At 45.8% G+C, this 25,164-nt stretch overlaps 1 protein-coding gene across 1 annotated transcript in view; it reads left to right on the top strand.

Moving 5' to 3' along the window:
* The window catches only part of insrb (insulin receptor b), a 72,887-nt gene that overhangs the window by 32,343 nt on the left and 15,380 nt on the right, over nt 1-25,164 (top strand). Inside the window, exons 3-7 of the mRNA XM_072389495.1 lie at nt 16,372-16,580; nt 16,685-16,818; nt 23,843-23,982; nt 24,087-24,231; nt 24,323-24,537. Of these exons, the coding sequence (XP_072245596.1) occupies nt 16,372-16,580; nt 16,685-16,818; nt 23,843-23,982; nt 24,087-24,231; nt 24,323-24,537 (843 nt within the window). The remainder of the gene's footprint in view (nt 1-16,371; nt 16,581-16,684; nt 16,819-23,842; nt 23,983-24,086; nt 24,232-24,322; nt 24,538-25,164) is intronic.

The raw sequence follows: 25,164 nt of genomic DNA, 5'->3' as shown, positions 1-25,164 counted from the left end.
AGTAGCAAGCCAAGCCAAGTATGGTTTCTTTTTCCACGGGCTTGCATACATCCATAATGCATGTAGAAGGACATGAGCATCCTGGTGAGTTAAACTGGTCTGCATCTGCACTGCCTCCAGTAACGGCTCCGCAGGGTGCTGAAAAGTCTCTCCTATGGAAACGGATTAATATACAACTGCGCTTAAGCTGGCAGAGTTTTAACATGCAGGTTAAGAGTAAGAAAGTAAGCGCCAGAGTACACATGAAACGGCGTTCACACGGATCCTGTAGCATTGAGGATTAAAACCGAAGTGTCTGTGTTGACAGTTGCACAACACGCTGTTGACGAAGCCCTTTTAAGCCTTTCATCGTAAAACAGAGTGAAGCTGATTGTGATTAGTTATGCGGCGACGTAATGAAACGGTGCGATGAAACAGAATAGTTTTGTTGTTATGTATTTGTACGCTGCAGGCGTTGCCAGTTTGAGGGAAAAGCTGCCCTCAAATCTAAACGTCCCCCTCAAATACATACTGAAGATGACATTGAGTGGGGCCCTCAGCTTGTCCTTAATATAGAGTGTGAGCTAGTGAGCTATTCTCTTACGCCACGCGTTAGCGTGTGTATCACCAGGCAGAATGACGTCCGGCCCTGTAAATATTTGGCGTGCCTCGGTTGTTACCTCCTCGCTCCAGCGTCTGCTGCTCTGGGCCTTGTGATGGCATTGTTGCAACTAAAAAAGGTCCTGCTCTGTATCTCCGCCTGCAGCCTGTCGGCCCGACACACAGCTCTCTGCTGTTCGTTCCACACGCTTGACATTTCTGACTCCCCCTGCTTTGTTTTGCTGGTAACTTGGATGAACTGCAGTGCACCTGTGTTGCTGCGTGCACGGCGTACTCCCGTATATCATCTGACTTCTCCTTGTGTTATCCATATCTTGACAGACTGGAATGAGGTTTTCTCTTTTCATGAGGTATTTTGCCATCACATGCTGTCAGTTTTCCTCTTTTAGGTTGCTTGTGTGTAACGTACCGACATCTGACCTGCCCATCTCTGAATTTAGGTTAATGAGATAAACTGGAAGCACAGCGAGCATGTGATCCAGTGTAATTCATATCAATCATGAGGGAGGAGCAGCGGACATTAGCAGCCGCACAACAACAATTCCCATCCATCCGCAGGCTGCCAGCCAACTAACCTACTACACAAAACCACAACCATTTTGGAGCTGCTGTTTCCTCTCAATGAGGTTGCCTCCAGAATAAAAAAAACAAAACAAAAACAAACAAAAACAATCCCCAGAGAATTCTTCTCAAGTTGTAAGATCTGCTTTTTGAACACAGTGATTGTAGGCTGTGTTGGAACTGGTGAATAAGTGTGAAAGTCAAACAGGTTTTTTTTAAAAACCAACAGAAAAACTGCATCTTTCTGACACATCTGATAGCAACTTTGCTCGTCACCCACATCAAATCTAAGCCTCTGGGAGGAATGCTGCTTTAAGTTCCATTTATCACCCACCATCGCTCTTTCTGCAGCCTGCCTCGACCGATGGAGGCAGAGCCCAGAAGAAGAGGGGTCGCCCTCTGGGCAGTTCCTCTGAACTAATCGGTGTCAAGGGTTTGTGGGTAGATGGAAGTTTGTCAACCGAGGGAAATATCTGCGTTTTGTGAACAGGGAGTGTGGCCAGATTTGGATTATGTTTAACTTGTTTATTCCTCAGATGGTGGGGGGGTGGAGGAGGGAGACCAATAACAAACTGGACTTTGTTAGTAGGTGAAGTTCAGCTCTTGCTGGAAGCGCTTTTGATTCAAAGAAACTTTCTTATATTTCCGAAGGATAGACGGGGGGCCGCATCTTTGGATGGGCCCACACCAGAAAAACTGAGTTTCTCAAAGGTTCTTGAATCCGTGGATTGATGTGTGAATGAAAGGTCGGTATCGAGTGTGGCTGTTTGAATCACTGCTTTAACGCGCAGCAGTGTTCCTCTGAGCGCCTCGGCCTGTCCTTAAAGACTCTCCAAAGTCAGTGCTCTGCTGTGCGCCTCCGTGTTTGTGACCCCTCTCAGGATTGGATGGCAGCACAGGACTGATGGGCGCAGAGAACAGCTTGGGTGACAAACTCGGTTCGCCCTGACTGGACTTGGGTCTGTAGAAGGGACTGTCCGACGCTCCATATCTCCGCACAGTATGTGGAGATTGAGATAGATGCTTGGTGCTGGTCCCTTCTGTCTCATGTGTACCACTGGCAGAGATAAATTGGCCAGTAGCATTTCCCCGGACTGCAGAAGAATAGCCGTGTCTAGGGTTGTGACATCCTCTGTGTTGGTCCTTTTTTCAGGGACTGGACTTTATGCGGCTTTAGATTATAAGTGATTTGTTTAAACTAAACTTAAGTTTTACTTACTTTTTAATCCCTCTTTTGGGACTTGCGATATTTTCCCTCCACCCCTGTCAACGGGTCCCTCAGCAACCGCGTGTGTTGATGGCATCAATCACCGGTGCCTGTTTACTGCCTCCTGTAAACTGCTCTTCCCTTGACCGTCCAGACTTTCCCTTCTGCGCTGATTCAATTTGGTCCTCATTCTACTTTTTACAATCTCATTACCAAGACACACACACACACAAGGCTGTTTACCTTTACCTATCCAATGTTCTGAGGCAAAGTCGCATCTGTTATATGGCGGTGTTGTTGTAACAAGTGTCACGTTTAAAAGCTGGCCGTAGAAACATGGGTTTGATGCGAGAGAGAAACAGAGAGAAACGCCTCGTTTTGCTCAGCAGCTGCTTTTTGCAAATAGGCGCAATAGAGGTACCTACACGGGCCTCCTTTATCGGTTCTTCTCATAAGCTCACGCCAAAGCACATCTGAGACACTTCCTGATATTGAGTAGGTCCCCATCGTGTTGCCTCTGACCTGTCTCTGGCTCCAGGACGCTGTCCGTGGACGTCTTCAGTCCTGTCGGTTGTGCCAGCCCCTCCTGCTGGTGGTCATACTGCAACCTGTGGAGGCTGGGTTGACGCCTTGGCTGCCTTCGGTTGTATTCCTCACGACGTGCCTTGCAATATGACTGGAGTCACCATTGCTGTGAGAGTTGTGCCATGTGGAATGGATGCTGGGACCCGAGCGTATTTTAACGAGATTATCAACATTAATTGCGTTACCTGTCAAGGATTTTAGTGTTTTGCTAGTTCAACAATGGTGGCCAATTGTTGGACTCTACATCGTTGTATTGCGTAACCATGTGAGGGATCCTTGCTTATCACGTGGGAATGTTTTTCCTCTGTCCCACAAGCAGATCTGCTCAGCAGCAGCATTTCTTCGAATAACAGCCACGGAGTAGCCAGCAGAGCCGCAGGCTGGCTGTTTTTCTGTTATATTTGTTTTGGCAGCGTCTAGAGATGAAATGCTCGCTATATCTTTCATTGTTTGCCAGATGTGTAAATGTGCTCTGTTTGCCTCAGATCAATGACTTCAATGGGAAAGACGTTGCACACACTTCATTAAATCATCCAACTAAGGTGTCATTTACAGTGCTGGCTCGGCAGCTCCCAGTGGGGGCTGAATGATCATTTCTAGCTCAGTCCTAAGCTTCAGTTAGGTGAGTGATTTAAGAGGTTGACATCATATTCTGACAAATTTCGGTCGTCCCTTCGTGCTCATCCTGAACCATTTAACATCTTAGCTGAGTCCCTCTAAAGGCACGGAGTGTAATTTAACAGAGAAAATGAGTCAGGTGCACACTTCTCATTTCAGTTTTATTGCTCCTCATAATGGAAATGGAGCTGAGACCAAAGCAGGCGATGAGCTTCAGTTAGATATCATTTTTTCTTTCTTTAATTGGTCACCAACTAAAGACTGTCCTGTGGTGTTTTTTGTATATGATTTAATGATTTTCAATTAGGCGGCTCGTCTTTCCCTCAGAAGAGGACGTGCGTGCGTTCACTGTGGGGGTTGCAGAGGAAGAAATGAGGGATATTTAAAATGCACCTTTGAGTGTTTGGAGCATTTTTATTTCCTGAAAATAACGCACAGGTTGGGTCTGTCTGTAGCTTTTTCCCTGTTTACCTCGAGCTGATGTATGCCAGTGAAAGGCTTGTCTCTTTGTGTGCCACCCACTCACTCAGGCTGCCTGTTCGAGGGGCCTCTGCTGACAACACCTGCACCCCCAAGGATAAGCAGGGCCTCTTTAGTCCCCTGACACCCTCATCTCCTTTTTAATGTATGTGCTTTATTCCTTATTCTTTTGTCCTATACTGCGGTGTACATGTATTATGGATGTGCACACACACATATGGCTGCATGGTACAAACGGATATTCTTTTGTGGTTTGACCATTCTCCAGTCGTCACCTGCTGTGCAAATCCCCCCCCAGCCTCGGTTTGCTTTTCACTCAGGCCCCTAATGGGACGCCATGTGCCTGAACCGGTCATTTAGCTGAATCTGGCTTACGACCCGGATCTTCTCTACTTTTCTGCTTTGAGTGTCCACATCATGCCGATTCTGCAGCTGTGTGAATGTTGTCGGAATAAAACCGCGTCTCATCCGCTGTGGCGCCTGCCGCCAGAGACCGGTGGGTGGGTGACCTATCAAGTCGATCTATTAAGACGGCCGGAGTATAATCAAAGTGACAGGGCTGTAGCCTTTATGTTCTCAGATGCAGTCAGACGTGCCACCATGTAGGTTCCCTCACTGCAGTGCTGAGTGGTTGCTTTAGCCTCTTATACATTAACAGGAGGTGCGCTGACCCATTGGCTGGTGATCGGGATCCGCCAGTTCTCAGCTTGACGGGACGCAACATCCGGTTCGGGTTTCAACACGAGTCACGCAGCAACATCACAGCCGGGCAATGACATGTTATTCTTCACCATGAGCTCAGAAGACACAAAGGTTTAAGACCTTGCTGGGTTGGTGGACACGAGCACTCGCATCCAGATGGGCCAGATCAGATCAATAACTCAGAAGCGAAACGCTATTAAAGCTTCTTTTTCCAACCGTAGTAAAGCAGACAAAAAGCTACAACCGAATTTTCATCTGAACAAGCTGTTCTCTTTATGTGCTGCCGAGCATCTGGGACCTTTTTTTTTTTTTCTTAGAATATTTTCCTGATTGACGGTGAGAGAAGGTGGTGTGATTTTTTTTTTTTTATTTATAATAATTATTTATTTATTATTTTATATTTTTATAATAATTTTTGTTGCAAGATTAATAGTTTATTTTCGGTTGATTTTTGTATTAAAGATTACAGATCTGGATATGTGAATCGGCCAGGAAAGTTTCCATCTTTGTATTTCTGGTGGAACTCGAAGAGAAAATGAAGCAAAGGACTGTGCACGTGCAGAGACTCCCTCCCTTCTCTCTTTCGGCCCTTACAGGGAAAAAGCAGCTCCTCCTCTTTTACTCACAGTCTCTCACACTTTGCAGCTTCGCTGACAGAAACATGCAGTGGGAGACAGAAGTGGGAAGCTAAAGATGACACTTGTGTTGAGAGGAACCTCCTAGATGTGCCATTGTCCTGATTTAAACCCTTTTCTCCCGTCTGGTATCAATCTGTTCATGTTAAACTACGACGGAATCAGCAGCGGTGCAAGCAGCAAAATGTGGTTGAAATGTGTGTTCTGTTTCAAGGTTCTGGAGGTCAGAGCACAGATTCACTGACGTGGTTCAATTGTGAATCTCTTAGAAAACAAATATACAAGGAATTGTATCTAATGTGATTGATAGAATATATTTAATTAATGTAGTAATTTTTTCAGTGGCAGAAGAAAAATCTAAAAAGTGTGAATTGTAACTGAGATATGCACCATCCTTTGGTAAATGAAGAAATAATCTTGTCTTAGAGCTCTTGAATCCTTGTACAAGCAGAGGAAAACGGGTTTGGTGGAGCAGTGTTTGTCTGAAAATGGATTGAGCGAAGGGAGCGGAGGACAGACTCGGAGCGGTCTTAACTCTGGACTCTTAAATGTTGGCTGTGATATTTCGCTAATTGTTTCCCTCGTGACGGCCATGTGCCTGCACCGTCTGCTCTCGTTCTGTCCTTTGTGCATCGCCCCTCGCGCCAAAGCTTTGCTCTGGCTCTCCCTCCCAGCGCCTTCGCTCCTTTCCTCCCCTCCAGCGTCGCCCTTCTGCCTGGCCCCTTCATTCCATGCAGCATTCACTCCTCTGGTGCATGCGTATCTCTGCGTTCGGTTGCATGTCACACTCTGTTTTCACATGCTGCATCGGCCTCTCGCCCCCCCGTCCCTTTCTCACTGCAGACGTGTCGGGACACAGTGTATGACCAGAGCGCTGTCTGTCTATGGTCTCTCCACATCACTGGAGGTGCTGCTGCACGGTGGCATGAGACCTGGATCCTGCGTTTCTGCAGTTTGTTGCATTTTCCGAAAGTTTACCTCCTCTCATACCATACACGATGCTCGTCATCCGCATGCTAATGCGCTCGGGCGTAATTTTCCCCAATTCTGTGCTCGGCAGTTAATATTGTGCGCTTATGGCAAATCTCTTTAGTCTGGCAGTTACTGGAGCTAAGATTTTAATTAGGCGAGGTTTTAGAGCGGCACACGCTGCATTAGCATTACAACAGGGGCTTGTTTGAGGGGTGGATTCACAAGCAGCCACAGAGCCATCATAACTAGCTGACATATCAGCCCTGGGTATTACAGAGAGCAATGTAAACTTTGCAGTATGCATGTATATCCTTTCAGCTCGTTCAAGGCAGAGGAGGGCTGTTTCTGTGCTTGCATTGTTTATCAGGATTTGTGGACTCCCACTGCTCATTCAGTTCAATGCTCTGTCAAGGATCTTTGGGTACCTGAGTGTGCGGCTTGTCGTCAGAAAATGACTCCCGTTGTTAAGGCAAGCTGCTGGGATGATTGATTGAATCATGTCGGTGGCTGTCCAATGCGGTTGGATTAGAATGTGATTTAAAATGGTGTCAGTTTGGAGACATACGTGTCCGTCTGCTGCCACAGCCTCACAGTTCGCTTTTGACCTCTTCAGCTCTACAACATGTCCATGTTGTTATTTTTGCAGACTCTCTAAAATGAGCCCTTTTCTTTTCGGTCCTTTTTTTTTTTCCCCCCCTCCGGTGTCACTCAACACATCGTGTTGGACTTGGAATGACAAAAATATGAGCAAACAGAAGCAAAAGATTTCCACAATTTCCCATCTTGCATTTCAGCCTGAATCTGAATGTAAGCTGTTTTACTTACCCCCCCCCCCCCCGTAATCAGTCTGTGCACACCGGCCCAGGACACCCCCGGCCGGTCGTTTCGGCACTTTTCTCTGGCTGCTTGCTCCGCAGATGGGAAGATGCTCACAGCGAGGTCAAACTGAGTTTGTCAGGCTTTGTCGACTTGATGTGAGTTTGAAGGGGATGATGGTTCTCTCTTCCATTGCTTCCATTATTCAGAGCAACTTGCCTGTGCGTTTAGGTCCCAGTGGCCTTTGAGATCCCCCTCGGCTTGTTAATCAGAAAATAACGCAACTTATTTCTTTAGTCTGAGGGGTTTTCCCAACTCGCAAGGACACTGTGAGCGCGCGTAGTTTTTACTCTCGCATTATTAGCCGAGGTCATTTGTTTTGTCACATTTGAGTGAAAGTGAATCTTTGTCACCGAAAAAAAAAGTTTATAAATCCAGTTGGGTTTGGAGCAAGTTGGACAGCTGGTGAATGTACTGTTGCTCTCCAGCCTTGGGGTCAGGGGTCAAGGGGCAGCCTGTCTTAGAAAAAGGAAGGATATTAGACATTCCCGCGTCTGCGGCTTGTGGCCCACACACTGTATTTTTGGCCTGTTATAACATCAGGAAATGTGTGAGTGTGAGACTCCTCGTGACAGGGCGGTTTCTTTTGGTCGTGATGGAGAGTTTCCCTCCTTCCTCGCAGAATAATAAGCCTTCCTGAGACCTTGTTGGACACGAAGGGCAGGAAGAGACCGGCGCGTTTGTCAATGAACAGCAAGGATTTCAAATTTTTTTTTTCCGCCTTGTGTTCTCACGTAAGTGGCTGGAGCAAAAATAAATGTGGAGGCGTTAAAGTAGATCTCTGAGACTTCATTCAATTCACCTTCTTTGGCACCTGTCTTTTTTTTTTTGCCCCCCCACACAGGTTAAAGCATCCGAGTCTTCAGATATTTGAAGGCTTTATGGTCTTTGTCCACACCCTCCTCGTGCTCTGCTCTGTGGTCATGTGCGTGAGCATAGCAGTGTTTGTGTGTGTGTGTGTGTGTGTGTGTGTTGTAGCTTTGCTCAGTGCAGTGCTGTGAATATGAAATAGGACAGCCAGCATCTGCACTGCAGCCGTCCCGCCCCGGCCCCCACACTGTGCCTACTGCTCAGTGCAGCTGGTCAGCCTGCAGAAGCACAGGAGCGTGGGATGTTTGTGTGTTTTCTGTTAGCTTGTGTTGAGGATGGGGGGGGGGTTACGTTTATCCTACCCGTGTCCGCTCCTGTGTTTGTGTGGGTCAGTTTCCTTGTTTGTCCTGCTTTTTTTCCGCCGGTGTTTGTCTTGTACGCGCGGCGGTCATCACGTTTGCTTGTTCTGCTACTGCAACATGTGCCCTGCAACCGAACCCCGTGTCCAGTGTAAGATTTGGTCTCGAAGCCAGCAGTCATCCCAGTTAAGGCACAAAAGCTGTAAACCGAGTCAAGTTTAAGAAGAACATTTCTTTTATATGATAAAATGTTGACGATAAACTCTTCTGCTCCATCAGTTTCAGACGTAAAAACTTCTTTCTCGGAACAAACAGCATTTTTGGCACAATCTCGTCAAAGTCTTGATGATCTGAAGATGAAGTTCGAACTAATTTGAAATGATGCACATCTGCTGAAATGAATGCAAAACTGTAAAAGATGACTTCATTTTTCAACTGACCGTTTGGTCAGGTTGGTCTCCAGATTTGTTGTTGTTGCCGTTTTTTTTTATGACAGTCACCAAAGAGCCTTATTGTTGTTCATTTCTTTATCTGCTCCGTAGAACCAAAACTTCATCCCCACCCTGCTTCTCCGCTCGTTGCCAGCTTTTGCTCGTTAGCGTTCTCCATCGGTTTATGGAAACAATTGGGTCGCAGAGAGGTCGGTAGACCAAGTGGAACAGACCTTTTTCCAGCGCCTTCCGTTGGTTCTACATTTTAATTGGAACAGGTCGTCACTCGTGTTAAAACAAGTATTGGAGTTTCTAATGAGAAGTTGCGGCTTCGGTGTGTTTCTGTGCTCGAAGGGCAATTGTTCCCTTGTTGCTAAAACTGATCTTGTAGATGTGCATCGACGTCAGTAGTTTGATTCAATTTCCAGTTGGACTTTAATCTTACAATATCAGCTTAAAGCACAACGTTTGAACTGCTATAATGATGAGCGATTTTCACTTTATCTCTATTTTTTTTGTGTGTTGTGAATGCAACAACCGGCCATTTATTGCATTTTTTCCCCCTCGCAATTTATTTCAACAGTCGAATAAATGATTTGGTTATTTTCCAGTCCATTTGTTTCCCAACTAATCTGCTGACTTGTACAAGCTCTTATTCTATAAAAACTCGCTGCCGGTCTTTTGCCGGCTCTATCAAAGAAAGTACAAACTTATCCACCAGTCTGCCACTGCTTGTGGCATCTTCGACCACACAGAGTCCTCGCCCCGGTCGTAAGGACCGACTGAACTCGGTGGCCCTGAAATACAAGACAGCCTTTAAAGAAAAAAAGAAGAAGAAAAAAAGGGGATAGAACCAGAGGTAGAAGAGAACGACACACAGAAAAAAAAGGAAATTGAGACAGAACCTGTGACAATGAGTCCTTTCATCGACATTTTCTCATGTCAAATACAGACAGAGAAAGCAATCCCAGTTCTCTCCTTTCCTTTTAATTTTGTTGTTCTCTCTGTGGCTGCTGCGAACGCATGACACACACGAAGCGTTGTGTGTGTTTTTTTGGAAAGCTGTGGCCATAGAAAATGCATGCATTCTTTTGTTCAGGCATCTAATTTCTCCATGCGATGGGATGGAATCCGTGGGCGTGGGCTGGCTGTAAAAAAAAAAAAAAAAAAAAAAAAAAAAAAAAAGAAGAAGCCAGACGTTTTTTCTTCTCTAAGTGCGAGGTAGGCTGGCACCGTGTCCACGGGGTCCACTCTGCGTGGTGATTGACAGCGAGGTTCACGAGAGGTGGTTGTAGGAGAAGATTGTTAGTAATGATCCAGCAGCCGTAGAAACGAGCGATTTCCATCAGTCCAGATAGGAGACACGCGATTGGGTGACGCTGATTGTGTCCCAAACCAGTCCACATTGTTTGATGCACGTGTCTCTCAGGCTCAATAAATCATAGTGACCGCTGGACCTGACGGCAGCGGTTCTGCTGAGCTTTTGAGTGGTGTGTGTGTGTACGTGTGTGTGTGTGATTCTTTGTCTTTGTGATGCGAAGGAAAATCATGAGGACTGTGATGCAGGTGTCTCACTCTCTGGATGGATGTTCACCCGCTGCCTCTCTCCATCACCTTCTTACTGTCGCCATGCTGCCCAGTCAGCAAGTGTATGTACGCGTGTGTGTGTGTGTGTGTGTGTGTGTGCGCGCATGCGTATGAAGGTTGGAAGAGATTGTGTGTTGATTTGAGTTCCATCTATGACTGTTTTGTCCTCCCTCTGTGCTGTTGTGTGTGTGTGTGTGTGTGAGAAAGAGGAAGTAAATCTGCGCAGACTGCAGCAGCGTCTGCATAAATGCGCGTGTGCTCCCGGCTTGTTTGTGCACGTGTTTGATGCTTCCGTCTAGATGTCAGGAAAAAGTGCAGCGAGCAGCAGTAACGCCGGGGCTGATGGCAGTGTGACAAAATTAAAGACTGACAAAGACGAGCGGGGCGAAGAAGGATTGGTCGGAATGAAGGATGAGGCCACAAATGTGGCAGTAAATGGGAGGGATGTTACGGAGAAGGGAGGTTACTACTGAGGGATGGTGATAAGTGAGCAGAGACGGAGGACAGAAAACTAGGAAATGTGGGAGAAAAGAACAAGGGAGTGGCGTTGAGAGCCATCAGTGGGGATGTATTAATTGGAGCTCCATCCTCGAGCATCTGTCATGAGATCTAGTGGCTGCGGCTTTCTAAAGGAGCAGGTTTGTCACCTCAGGTTAGGAACTACAGGAATGGGACACAGGGAGAAGGCAAGGCGGCAGGGGAGGGTTGAAAGGGGGAAGGAAAGGAGTCGATGGAGAACAAGTCAAAGAGGAGGGAAGGGCACTAATCTTAAAGGGACAGAGAGAAGAAAGCGAGTTTTTCCCGTATGATGAAACACAAGACACAAATGATGACTAGGGACTCTAAGAAAATGCCTGTTGGGAGCCTACAGCTAATTACTGCAGACAGTCTATGTCTGGACCCCATCTCCATGGTAACAGGATGGGCCAGCAGGGCTGGCCACCACACAGAAAGGCACAGACAGGGAAATCAATGAACAGAGAGGCAAAGCACTGAGCAAAACCATGCTCATTAAGCCAGATTCAGTCTTTCATTTTGTTCATCTTCATGTCTGTGCATCAGGTTATCCTCTGCGACTTATTTAGTATTCATTGCTATGGAACAAAAGATACCCCTACATGAAGAAATAGAGGTACCTGGAGACCTGAGAAGGTTGCTCGACACCCAATTGTTGCCGTTTTGGATCATATAACAATAAACGCGGTAAATTTGGCTCGACTATGTGGGGGGAAAAATGTCTTTTCTCCTTTATTAACGACTTCCTAGAGCAAAGCGAGACACCTGGAATTGCTTGGATCGAGCTTTTTGGTCTCTGGCATGCGCAGAATCGGAAGAATGCGATCGTACCTCAACGCAGTTCGGATGAGCGTGCGACTGTATGACGGCGAGCACAGCGGCGCCGATGAAGAGCGCGTGTGCTCGTTCAGCCACGGACAGATGAGGACACTGCAGGCCGATTGTACAGCTCTTGCTCTCCGCTGCAGCTTTTTTAAAAAAAAATTCAGAGTAAAGTTAACAACGCCATGAAGCTTTTAATGACTTTCAAAATACGGACTGATAAGTCAGAATGCTGTTTATGTAAGAGAGCAACCAGACATGTCGAGGCAGGTGTGCAGATATGTGGAAGGGCTGTGATCATTTACATGACGTTGGGGGGGGGGGGAGTGCCCTCTGTTATATCTCCGTGAATTGTAATGTAAATGGTGACGTAGGAATGCAAAGAAAATATCAAAGAGAAATCCCAGCAGTTATTCTGAATGAAGGTCTTTGTCCTCCAGTTGTTTTTGTTTTCATACTAAAGGAAACTAAACTAAACTAAACTGCTTTTAAAGGCAAATGTATGAGAGTGGCTAACAGAGCTATGCTCACTTTATATGAATGAATATGGAGGCCGCTGCATGAACTGTGTGCTCTGTGTTTGAACCACTTCCAACTGTCAGTAACCCAATATAGTCTAAGTCATTAAGCCAACGGGACACACACACACACACACACACAGGCTTTAAAAGATAAAAACCCTCTTGTCAGGTTGCTCTGTCCTCTCCTTTCAAAACTCCAGGTTTTTGTGACAGCAACACGTCTCTGAATGTGCGTAAAAATCTGCATTTCTTGACGATCTCCGCTTATATCCATCGTCGTGAGGTCGCCTTCACTTGGCGACGCGCGTTAGGATTGAAAGCTGTGGCACGGTAAAGCACCCAGGTTCATTACTGAGTGATGAGAGCATTGTCCAGAGATGAGTCTCTGCATGAAGCCGGTTGCAGGCACGCATAAATGTCTTGTCCAAACATTTACTGATTTGGATTCAGGCCTCATTGTGAGTCATCCGCGCGCTGTAAAGGAACACCAGAGAGGATCTTTGTTGTTACTGTCTTGGTGACAGATCTACAGGAATGTGCACTGCCTGGCCAAGAAAAGTCTCACTCTGTAATATTGTGCTGGACCGCGTCTTAGCTTTGCTTACACCGTGGCGTTGTTTTGATAAGCTAATCTAATGTTGCGCCATACATTTCCGCGAAGGGCTGATTTATTGATGACGTGAGAGTCGGGCTGCAGCGCATCTCGGAGCTTCTCGTTAGAGCTGAGGTCTGGACTTTATGGAGGGCCAGTCCATGTGTGGAAATCATGTCTCACGGTCCTTGAGCCACTCTTTTACAAGTTGAGCCCGATGAGTCCTGACATTGTTATCTTAGGATGTGCCTGAGCCATCAGGGAGTAAAACATCTATTGATTTAAAAAAAGAAATAAAGCTGGTCATTCAGTATAGTCACCTAATTTCTTTGGGCACATAGAAGGAAGGAACCTTGGATCATAACTCGGCCCCCACAGGCTCGTACGGTTGGCACCTGTGCTGCAGCATGTCGTCTGCTGTTCTTCTTCCCCCGGTGCGTCTGGACTCAGACGACATGACCTTATTTCGTTGCTTTGAGTCCAAACTTAATGCTCCTGAGCAAAACGGAGGCTTTTGAAAAGTAGCCTCATTAATGGATGGTTTTCTTAAAGCTACACAGCAGTCTAGTCCCGATACCTTGAATTCTCTTAGCATCATGCGTACAGGAATGCTCTTTTTTTTTGTTCTCGCTATTAATCATTTTTACTTGAAAATGAACGTTACCATTACTCCTTTTCTTCCTCCCCATTGCATTTTCTCTGTTTCTCTGGGCCTCTTTGTCTTTCCTTGCTTCCCAGCTGTTTATCTTATGCACAGTATAGTATAAAACATCCTCTCTCCTTAGCATATGTGTTGTATCTGAGCGTATGCATGCTTGTGTGTATATTGATGTTTTCTAATGACGGCGTCGCTCCTCCCGGCAATCGGTGTGTTTCTGTTTACCCCCCCCCCTCCTGCCGTCTCTCCTCGACTGTCTCAGGGCAAATGTCTTACATCAGATCACTCGGAACATTTATAGCAAAGCTTTTGAAGCTTAGGACTCCCACTGTGGCCAAATATAGTAAACGTGAATCCAGCAGCTGTGTGTATGTGTGGAAGAGGGAGAACGAGCGCGTACGTGCATTTGTTCTCCTGAGTAAATGGCTCTGGGGTAAAAACGTGTTTGTTATTGTTCCCAGCACTTTTGCCTCTCGACAAAACTGACAATTAAAGGGGAGGTTTTATGTGTTAAGAGCAGGAAGTGTTGCCGTGTGTGGCTGCACGCTATTGGCTGCGCGGCTTCTCCCATGTTCTTTCCCTGGGGACTTAGCAGCCAGGACTCTTTACTGCTGTGGCCAAATGAAAGGTAAACACAACACACCTTTGATCAGGCTTTGCATTTAAAGCCTTTTACTGGAACTAGGTGTGTGTGTGTGTGTGTACATGTGGGAGGGAAGGGGGGGGGCAATCAAATTATTGAATGACACATCCATGTGTGTGTGTGTGTGTGTGTGTTTAGCTAAATGAGAGATAACCTCTCCAGGATGCTGCTGACTCCCCCCTCCTCTTGTTGTTGAAGTGTGAGTAAAATTAGCCCTCAATCCATGTGATTGGCCCCCCCCCCCCCCCCCCCCTTCAAAAAAAAAAATCCAGGCTGCATGAAAACAAAACAAGGTGCTGTATGAATGAAAGTGGGAGGGGCTGAGTGGCCTAGAAAGGAAGGCAGGCAGGCAGATAGAGGGATAGATAGTGGTGCAGGGCTGGGTGAGGCTGGCTGTGGTGGAGAGGAGGGATAGAGAGGACAGTAGTGAAGGAGGAGGAGGAGGGGATGAATGAATGAGTGAGCGGACTGGAGCGTGTTTGGCATAACAGTTAGCTTGTGTAGCCTGATGCTAGCGTGAGAAGAATAGGGAATAATCCTGCTGCAGTGATGGTGTTATCCTGCTGTGCTGCTGCCTGCTGAGGCACAGAAGCAGGGTGGATATCTACCATCTGAATAGTAGCTTAAAAAAAAAAAAAACCCTCTGAAATTGAAACTAAACTTGCAGATTTGTTATGCTTTTTGTGATCTGGCATTGTACGAATGTGATGTCAGGTTGATTTACCATCTCCACCCATGTCTGTTTTTGTCTTTGCTACTTTATTAAGCTCATTGTAATTCCTCCCGAGCAGCAGCAGTAGATTCATCTTCGCTGGCGTTGTGGCTTCTTAGCCGCGTCTGCCCCCTGTCTGCCCCAGCATGGCCAGGGTTAAACCTGGGCGTCTCTCCTCCCCAACATGGAAGAGGCCACTGAATGGCTGCCTCCCCCAGCCAGCAAACACATTGGCTGAAGCTGAGGGTGGATCTGGGGCTAGAGTTGCACTCTGGCATGGATCCTTGACAGGAGCTGGATCAGGGAGCCCTCCCCGCTCTGCTACGTGATGCCGAGCTCGCAGCACGTACACACAGAGCAGACAGACGAGAGGGGGAGGGCTGGGCGAGAGCTGTGCTTTTTCTTTTTTCTTTCTTTTTTCTTTTTTTTTCCCCTCCCCTGCGGGTCAGAGACGGCTGTGAGCTGTGGTAGGTTTACGGCTCATAGTAAAGAAAATGTAGTGAAGCAACCCCTACTTGAACTACACCAGAGAGCGGACATTTTTTTTTTGTTTTGTTTTGTTTTTTTTCCATAATCTTTTTTTTTTTTGCTCTCACATTAGTCACTTTCCCTCACTGCAGTTGTAACCCCCTGTCCCTCTCATTATTTCTCAGCTTCAACCTCATTATCCCACTGTTTGTCTCCCCCCTGCCTGCCACAACCCTGTCTGTCCTCGCCACTTTTACTCAGGCAGCATAATGGGCAGCCTTCCAATTCAGAAAGAGAGAGAGGGGGGGGGGGGGGGGGGTCCTAACTGTATCCTTGGCAGGGAGAGATCATGTGATGTCCTCACAGAGGTGGCATCCTGCAAAGGCTGCCAAACAGTGCCCCCACTTTTCAGCTATTCAACAGTTTGATGCACTCCTAAATATTCTTTACCATCTTTATCACTTAGGATGAAATATTTGAAACGCATATTTGTGTATGAGCTATTATTCATTTATTTTTTTCATTATAAAGTTGGCTAATGAACTTGACTGTGGATACATTCGCTTGTGTAAGTGTGGATGAATGCACATGTTGGGTAATGAGTAAAGTTCTGCTTGCACGTCTCTGTTATAAGAGCAACAAGAAGCCTGTAGGCTGAGCTGAGAGAGCTCCTCTGTATTGTTTGTGAAGCCACGTTCAGATATTTGGACACATTTCTTCACGCTTTTCTTGTCGCGGTCAAATTAGATTCAAATTAAAATGAAATTTTGTGAGCTGTTACATGCTAGATAAAGTAGCTCTATCTAGACTGGTCTCTATCTCTATTCTGTTCAGCCTCTGCTGTATATTTGTGTGTTTGTCCCATGTTTCTGTTTTCCTAAATGTCATATAAGTCTGGAGTGGTTAACGTAGTGATATTTATGGTGACACTAGTGGGTTGACAGTCAAAAATGATGACGACTCTACCCGTGGGACCTATTATTAACCACTTCTTTCTCTTTTGCTTTCCCCCCCAGTGTGTAAGGATAAATGTAAGCACGGAGCATGTAGCGGCCAGGGCCAGTGCTGCCACGACCAGTGCCTGGGTGGCTGTTCTGAGGCAGCCAACGCCAGCAGCTGTGTGGCCTGCAGGAACCTCCAGCATGGGAACACCTGTGTGGAGAAATGTCCTCCTGGATACTTTGTCTTCAGAGGCTGGCGCTGCGTTAGCTTCTCCTTCTGCCAGGTTGGTAACGAGCAACGTTCTTGGCTCAAATCATACTCGAATCGCAAAAAAAATGGCTGTGGTGAACTCACATCGTCCGTGCGTTGTCCTTGTTTCTAATCCAGGACCTTCACAACCAGTGTAAGAAGACCAAACAACTGAACCAGGACCGGGAGGCCAGCTGCTATGAATACGTCATTCACAACGGGGCCTGTATTCAAGAATGTCCTTCTGGATACACCACTTTAAATTCCACTACGTATGTTGTGTTGGCACATAAAAACACACACGCACTTTAAATGCCACCATCAACAATAGGAAAACAAACGCGTTGTGGTCACTGAACACTGTTCCGTTTTTACACAAAAGATGGTGTTGGGACACAAGGGAGTAGCAGGGTTCCGAGAACACGTCGGACATGGCAAAAACCCTTCTCTTCGCCTTTTTTTGGAAATCTTCAGCAGTCACCTTAAATTGTTAAAGACGGTAACACTCAAGGTGGTCATTCATTCCATTTTAAAACGCTTCTTTTATCCTGGAGGTTTTCTTCTTGCATCCATTGGACGGTCCATGTCCGACAGCCATTTTTAAATCCAGTGTAGGTTTTTGTCTGATGCTCACTATATGAAAGCACACCCTATACCAGCTCATCACTGAGCAGATGCAAGCGATGACCGAATAATAATAATAAGTCTTCTTTGCAGCGATAAGGTGCAAATGCTGTGTCGGGAGGGTTTATTCCGAGACATTGGCCGGCTGTGGACTCGATATAAACTTGAATGCGAGCTCAGCTCACAGCTTGTTAAGTAATAATGGCTCCAACTATTCACATTTAAGCCGAAGAATAAGCAGCACGCACCAGATGAGTGAACATGTAATGCTGACATGTGAGGTATTACGTCGCATCTCAAACACGGGAGTTTTCACGTAGGCAGGAGGGAATAACTTTTTATATGCTAATAAGTCCGCTAATCTGAGTTTCTGCACGCGAGTCCTCGGTGTTTTCATGGCCTGCGACACTTTTTTTTTTTTTTTTGGTTTTTAATAACTACGAAGCTGCGTCAAGACAGATTCTTCCCCAGCTGACGCTAGAGAACAAAGAGGCATCAGCAGCAGTGTTTGAAGCGCTGCATGCTTTTAAGTATGCTGATCATTTTTGTTGCTGATGAGCACAAGAAGCCTCATCAGCGTTTAGCGGCTCGGCTTACCCGGGAGCGTTGATTAGTTTTGGAAACGGATCTATTTCTATAGCCACTTATTTTCCTGTCGAAAGAATCATTCACTTGTGAGCGTGTTTTGGCTTTCAAGTCTGTCTGGTGCCTGCTTTTTTTAGTCTGGTTGAGTGGTTCATTGGAGGTCATTTCAGGCGAATTAATAAGTAATCAGCGAAGCTTTTTGATATTGCGAGATTTGGTGAATCTGCCTACAGGCGGGTTTCGCCCCGTCAGGAACAGAATTACCTCAGTGTTTAAGGTGATTAAAGGAATATGACACGCAGGTAAAAGATCGAAGGAACCTATTCATGGAACAGCTGTTTGTCCCCAAACTTACTGAACCTCTTATCTTATTACCAGTTCAGTTTTAGTTGGTGTAAGCCTAGGGCCTGAAATGTGAAAGCGCTCCAGAAGCACCTGGTCCCTCTCAGCTCACAGTTTTGCCTGCATGTACAACAAGCAAGGGCATGACCTTATTTAGCATTTTTCCTTGTAAAGGAGGGGAGAAGAAAATATTGACGTACCGATTTAGTCTCAGGAGCTGTTGCTAAACGAGAATGACGTGTATTTGTTTTGAGGCCAAGTATGTGTTTTGAAACCACTCCTGTTTACATGCTTTCAAAAGGCATACATGGGGCTTGTGCAATGAGGGTAACATATTTTCCAGTAGGACGGATGAAATATTCATGTGACTAAAACATTTATGGGACAAAACAGTTATCACGGGAGATGCTGGTTCAGTCTGACTTTCACCCCAACACGAAGGAGAACAACACAGACAAATGAATAGATGTTAATGGGTTGTTTAGCACAGAGATTCACTGAGGTTCCTCTTTTTTGACACAAGTGAGTGGATCATCGATTGCGTTTGTGTGTTTCGGTCGTATCCGAGTTACGTAGGCGCCGTTCTTAAATTTTCTTAACGCTAATGTCTGTCCACCCGTTGCCTTTCCCGATCATTTACATGTTCGGTGAATAACACGCTTAAGTTCGACGAGGATTTTAGCACCATTAGCCGATAGAAGAAGGAGGAGAAGAGGAATCCTGCATCTCCCTAAGCCTGAGCGCGCTCTTTTACACGCACAGGAATTCGACCTCTGCGTTGAACCCATCTCTGAGTTGTGAAACGCACTCAAGGTGCAATGAGCAATTAAGTACCCACACCGGAGGCAAGGAACACACACCCACAACTCCAGGTGCAACACCCAGGGAGCAGCTGAGGACGTTGGAGGCCCTTGCTGAAAGGTCCTTGAGTTCTGAATACTGGAGCAGGAAAGTACTTACCTTTCACTGCTCCGACTAAGCTTCAGGTCGTCAGGAAAACCACGTCAGGGTTTCCAGGACCTTTTAAAACAGTCTTTTTAGCTGCTCTTATCACATTTGCTCACCTGTTGAGCTTCCTGTTTGAGTGGTAAGGTCTTGTAATACCTCTTTCTCATGGACTGCCTGTTACTGTGAGTCCCCCCCCCCCCTGTCTGTCTGCAGGGAAGAACTTTTCTTAAAAGTGTTCCTGTGTAGTGTAACAGTTGGTGTCATCTAGCGACCGAGTTGGAAATGGCAACATCCACCCACTATCTAGCTACAAATGACTACTTATCCTATTCATAGGAAAACAAGCATCACTCTGAAGACGGTTGTTATTTATCAGTAATTTCCATCTGGGAAAGGCACACCAGTAGTTGTTGTTGTTGTTTTCTGCCTTCACTTATCCCAAGATGGCTTTGCCTGTTAATGTTTGCGATTCTCTAACACGGTTGCGTCGTGTGCTATTTGCCTGCTGTCGCATTATGCGAAAAGGGGGATCTTCCATTTCTCAGATGAGGACACTCAAACCTCTCCCAAAACAGTTCTTTAAACACCATTTACGCCACATTCCTCTCCTATCATCGCCCTCTGAACGTGGTTCTTTCTCTGCCTGCCTCTCGTGGCGGCGATGCGGCCGCTCTCCCATGCAGAAGTGCGTTCTGATGGATTTGAACGACTCTTACTGAGGTAATAACAATCCATGTAAGGAAAGTGTGAGTGGATGGCAATCGAAATTAAAATGGCATCATTTCCCACACAGACCTCTGTTATTGCTGCACATTGTGACTTTAAAGCACGGTTCACAAGGTGTTTTCTGCCTTGCATATCCACAATTTCAAAGGACAAAAGTCAGGAATGGTTTTTGCGTCCTGCTAACTAGAAAACAAATTGCAGCAAAGGGAGAAAACCGAACCAGTTAAATATTTGATGTAAACTGCTTTTTCGTCAAAACAAGTGGGATTCTCCTGGGTGCCGTTTTTAAGGTTGTTGGCAGAAATTGATGATGTTGTGATCAGAGTTCTGTTGAGACCGACTTACTCCAGACTCCTTGTTATTCTGCCTTCATTACAGTACGACATGGCTGCATGCGTGGGGGTGCACGGGGACTTTTGAGCCAGCCCTCCGCCTCCCTGTCATTACTGCACGTTGGAGGAGAGAATAAAGCTCTAAAGTGTCTAAAAAGCGGACACAGCGCCGCATGTGCGTGCACGTCATGTGATAAACGAGACTTTTCTTTTCCATTAGGATTCTGTTGCAACATCACAGCCTCTGTGTGTGTTCAGTTATAGCAAGAGCAAGCGTCATCACATTGGCTTAGTCTGGCAAAAAGCTACACACACACACACACACACACACCCAGTCAGGCAGACATCATCCATCAGAGATGCCTACATACACACACACAAATTTGCATATCCAAATCCTCTAGAACATTACAGTGACTTACATTGATTTATTTAACTTTAACCCTAACCACTACTTGCCTAACCTAAGTATGTTCCCAGCCTAAGAAGTGATAATTTAGGTTATGGGGACTGGCTTTTTGTCTCCGTTCAATTCCCCCATAACTGTGTAAACAGACCCACGTCCCCGCAAGATTAGTGGAACCCGGCTCACAAAAACTCCCATCCCATGGAGACCCAAAGGTTTACAACATGGTTTTTCAGTTCCCAATAAATTGCTGGATGATAAATCCTGCCTTTTCGTTCAAGTCCTTTGGTATTTTTCAAGTGACCAAGATTTAAGATGGACTTTGTTATTCCACGATATTGGAAACTGTTCGTCAGGCTTCCACCCACGCTGCGTCCGACGAGAACATTCCCCGAAGTGTAATGTTACTCTTGATATTCGGTGTGTAAAGTTATTGTCATGCGTACGGAGATGACTCATTTATTTTTAGGGACCAGATGTCCCATTAAGCTTGAATATCTCCAGAATTCTTTGTGGTTAGAGGTTCTCTTGCAAACGCTTCTCTCTCAGTTAGGGGATCGCTTTCAGATGCTTTTGACTAATTGCGTTCAATGTGCTCTTAATGGTCTTCCTCTTTTCTTTTCCTGTTTCTTACTGTCTCGGAGAGTTTGCTCGTCTTTTCGGAGCGGTGCGACAAGCACAGCGGTGCGACTCTGTGTGCGTACGCATACTTGGTCTGGTTCTGCCAGGGTTGGGCCTTAACCAAACCCGAGTGTCAGCTGCGGTCTCGGGCTCTAGATGGCTTTAACAGACCCCGGAGTCCGAGTCACAGAGTTCAGATAAACACTGTCCCTTTAAGAGCTGCCATTGAGCCCAGCCTGTCTGCCTGTGTGTCTGTGTTTTCAGTACAACAGCCCAAAACATTTTCCCTTTCTGCCCTGCAACTAGAGCGTTACTTTTGAGAAACTGAACACAGGATTTTTCCAAGAGGGGGAGAGAGAGAGAGGGAGAGGGAGAGGGAGAGAGACGCAACATTCCCCTGAATTTTCTTATATTCTGGTGGGGTTTTTTGAGAGCTCATTACAGTGTTTCCACTCAGCCAAAGTCATAGAGGGAAAACTGTGATTTGGGCTGTGATTGGAGTGCATTATTAAGAGCTTGATAAGATGGAAACTAAGAGAGAAGCCAGGCGTGTAAAAGATCATTTGAATCTCTGAGCGTATGGCAAAATCCAGACCCAGACCAAAACATTACCTCTGGGAATTTCATGTCTTTATACTAAATGACATTGTGAGCACAACATAGTTGCTAGGGGGAGAGAAGTAGGGGCACAGTTTGGGTAACTGTGTGTGTGTGTATGCTTCCTGGAGAGGGGATTATAATAAGAGTTGCATAAACATAGAATTAAAAGCAGGGTGAGCTTACAAATGGCAGTACATGCAGAGTTTTCGTGGTCCATGCAGTGAACAACAGCATCCTTTGTTAGCTGCTCCCCATGTGCAGGGGCTGCTTTAAAAAAAAAAAAAAAAAAAAGATGGCTGTTGAGGTTGCTCTTTGATGTAACCGTCTGCTCAACGTGGAGATTTTAAACGCTAATTTGAATGCTCCCAAATCCACTATAGTGCCTCATTGTCATCTCCTCTTGCGTCCGTCTGATTTGAAATTCGAACCAACTTATTGTTTTTTTGGTTTTTTTTGCCCCTCTTCAGTGACGAATCCGTGACTTTTCTGAGCTGTGCGTGGTTTTTCCCGCCAACCAACCAACCAAAGCAGGGAGTTTTTAGGCGATGCCTAAGCAGACCTTTGTTGTTCGGAGGGTCAAGGCTGGAAGTGGAATAAAAAGGAGGATTATGTTCTTTTGAGGGGGTTTCAAAAGACAAAGTGCTCGTTTGTGAATGAAGCGTAGGGTCCCTTTTGTCCGTGCAGCATGTTCCCAACTGCTCGCTAGACGAGACGTGCATTTTGTGAATGAATTTCCTGAAAGGCACTATCAAGGCCTCAGTGCAGTGCGCGCTTGTGTGTATATGTGATTTCGTGCAAAAGCACATGTTTGCAGGGAGACGACATCACTGACAGAATTGAAAGAGGGAAACAGAGGGAAGCCTGTTGGGAACAGCAGCTGGTGCTTCAGCCTTGTTGTTTCGGTTGTCTCTGATTATGCTCTCTTTGCGTATTCATCCCCGTTGCCTCTGAGCTAATAAATACCAAGGAGGCACAGATGTGGATGAGAGCTTGTATAATCTGATTTTACTCCGAAAAGCTTTTGTGTTTACTACGGGACTTATATCTAATTAATTAAGAGAGTTATTGACCTTGACATACGTCAGTGCATCCAGCGACTAGATTTCTGTTTGCAGCCATGTTGTTCATTAGAAAGTAATGAGCATTTAGTAAAATCAAGTGACAGTTTTAATTAGCATATAGTCGAGTGAAAAAGAAGCACGCCCCCTTTGGTTTTGCATATCCTGACATAAAAAAAAAAAAGAAATCTGGTTCTTACAAGGTCTTTAAATGAGGTCAGTACACCTCAGATGAACAAACTGCACATGACGTGGTGCACTGTCGGTTCATCTAAGAAAAGCTAAGCTCAAATGCAGAAGCAGTGCATGTGAAACCAAGTCCATCTCGTGATGATTCGGTGGCTTGTAGAAGAACCTTTTGCAGCAATGCCTTGATTTTCTGTATGTTGTTATCGGTCTCTCACATCATTGTGGAGGAGTATCAGCCCACTCTTCTGTACAGCGTCGCACGGCAACACCTTCGTTCTTTTCTTTCGCGGTCATTCCGTCGTGGATTTTCTCGGGATCATTGTCCTGTTTCGTGACCCAGTTTCTGGGTAGATGACCTCACACTTGACCTGGGAATACTTTGGTGCAAACAAGTTTGTGTCAGTTCTGTTTCGCATGACTGCATTCCTCACGTTCGATTGGAGGCAGACAACAGAGCAAAGCAAGACGAGTTGAGACTCGAATAAGAAGGCCGATGGCTGCTCATGTTGGAAAAACCTGAGTAGACCCCATAATAAATGCCTTTCTGTCATAATCCACTGAAGACATTGACACTTGGAATTTAAAATGACCTGGTCTCAATTCACGCCACATCAATACGTCACTTAGCTTCATGCTATTCACTCCGAATTTCTGAAAACCAAGCACAGAAACATTTACGGTATGCCCCCCCCCGCCTGCTTCTTACATGCCGGTGTGACTGCTCTCACAGCCAAATGTTGACACTTAGCTTTTCACGTTGGGATTTTATGTTACATTTGTGCTCATTTCTTATGGAGGCCGACTTCCTCTTTCATCAGGAGTTCCATGTTGACCTAATCTCTGCTCTGTTCATGTCTCGGTGCAGGCTGACGTGTTCACCGTGTGCAGGCCTGTGTCCAAAACTGTGTGTGGGAAACAAGACGATCGACTCAATAACTTCAGCCCAGGCTTTAAGAGGGTGCACTGTTCTTCACGGCAACATGATCATCAAGATTCGAGGCGGGAGTAAGTAGTTTTACACATAATCCCCTGCCTGCCCCTCTGCGGAGGCTCTAGTTCATCTGTCTAACTGTTTCTGGCTCTCTGTACGACCTTCTTTCTGTTTACAGATAACATAGCAGCGGAGTTGGAGGCTAGTCTGGGACAGATTGAGGTGATCACAGGTTACCTTTCTGTGCGCAGAGCCTACGCCCTGGTTTCCCTCTCCTTCCTACGAAAACTTCGCGTGATCAAGGGGGAGCATCTTGATGTAGAGTAAGTCCTCTTCCTAACCATCCAGTCCACTTTTTTTGTGTCTTACACAGCGATTAATATCTTCTTCTGCTTTCCCTTGGTCACCTTTTAGTATCTACTCCTTTTATGCGCTGGACAACCAGAACCTCCGTGAGCTGTGGGATTGGTCAAAGCACAACCTGACAATCCAGCGTGGTCGCACGTTCTTCCACTACAACTCCAAGCTTTGCATGTCCGAAATCAGAAAGATGGAGGAGATTACGGGAACCAAGGAGCGCAACCAGAAGAGTGACATTGCTGTCCGTAACAACGGAGACCAGGCCTCCTGTAAGATAACCAGAACGTCCTGCTTTAGATGATCTTTTTGGGACCGGTGTTTGCAGTATTTTAGTTTATGTTAGCTCTGATGTTTTAGCTCTTATGTTATGTTAGCTCAGTTCTGAGTACCAAAGTCTCACTTCTAAGTCTCTGTGTGAAGAGTAATACAAGAGTTTTCATCAAGGGACTGATTTAATACCAGTGGAAGAAAACTTTTCATGGTGAAAGTTTACTATAATAGGTTTACAATCCGCTTTATTGCTGCCTCATGTCTCGTCACCCTCTATCTGAAACGCTCTCAACAGTTGTTTGATAGCACACAAAGCTAGCTACCAGGCTAGCATAAAGCTAATATATACCATGGCGATGTCATTAAGTCCAGATAATAAAGTCCGGGCCTCCTACATACGACATGTTTGAGGCAGCTCTTCTTCTGTGCCACCGAGTGACTCACTTCGGTGGGGTTGTACAGTTAAATTTTTTAGTCTGAACACAATTGGTTTTTCAGAAAAGTATCAACATTTGAAAAATAATCTCTAATATCTAATATCGGGGTTAAAAAAAAAAGAAAAAGTATATTTTTAGATGAACTTGTCATAGATGAAAGTATTGAGTATTGTCAACTTTGTCTGTCAG

Source organism: Leuresthes tenuis, unplaced genomic scaffold, assembly GCF_036924035.1.
Source record: "Leuresthes tenuis unplaced genomic scaffold, fLeuTen1.0.hap1 SCAF_7, whole genome shotgun sequence".
In the NCBI taxonomy this organism is placed as follows: Eukaryota; Metazoa; Chordata; class Actinopteri; order Atheriniformes; family Atherinopsidae; genus Leuresthes; species Leuresthes tenuis.
Note: the sequence above shows the minus strand (reverse complement) of the source record. Positions and strands in the feature narration are given on the sequence as shown.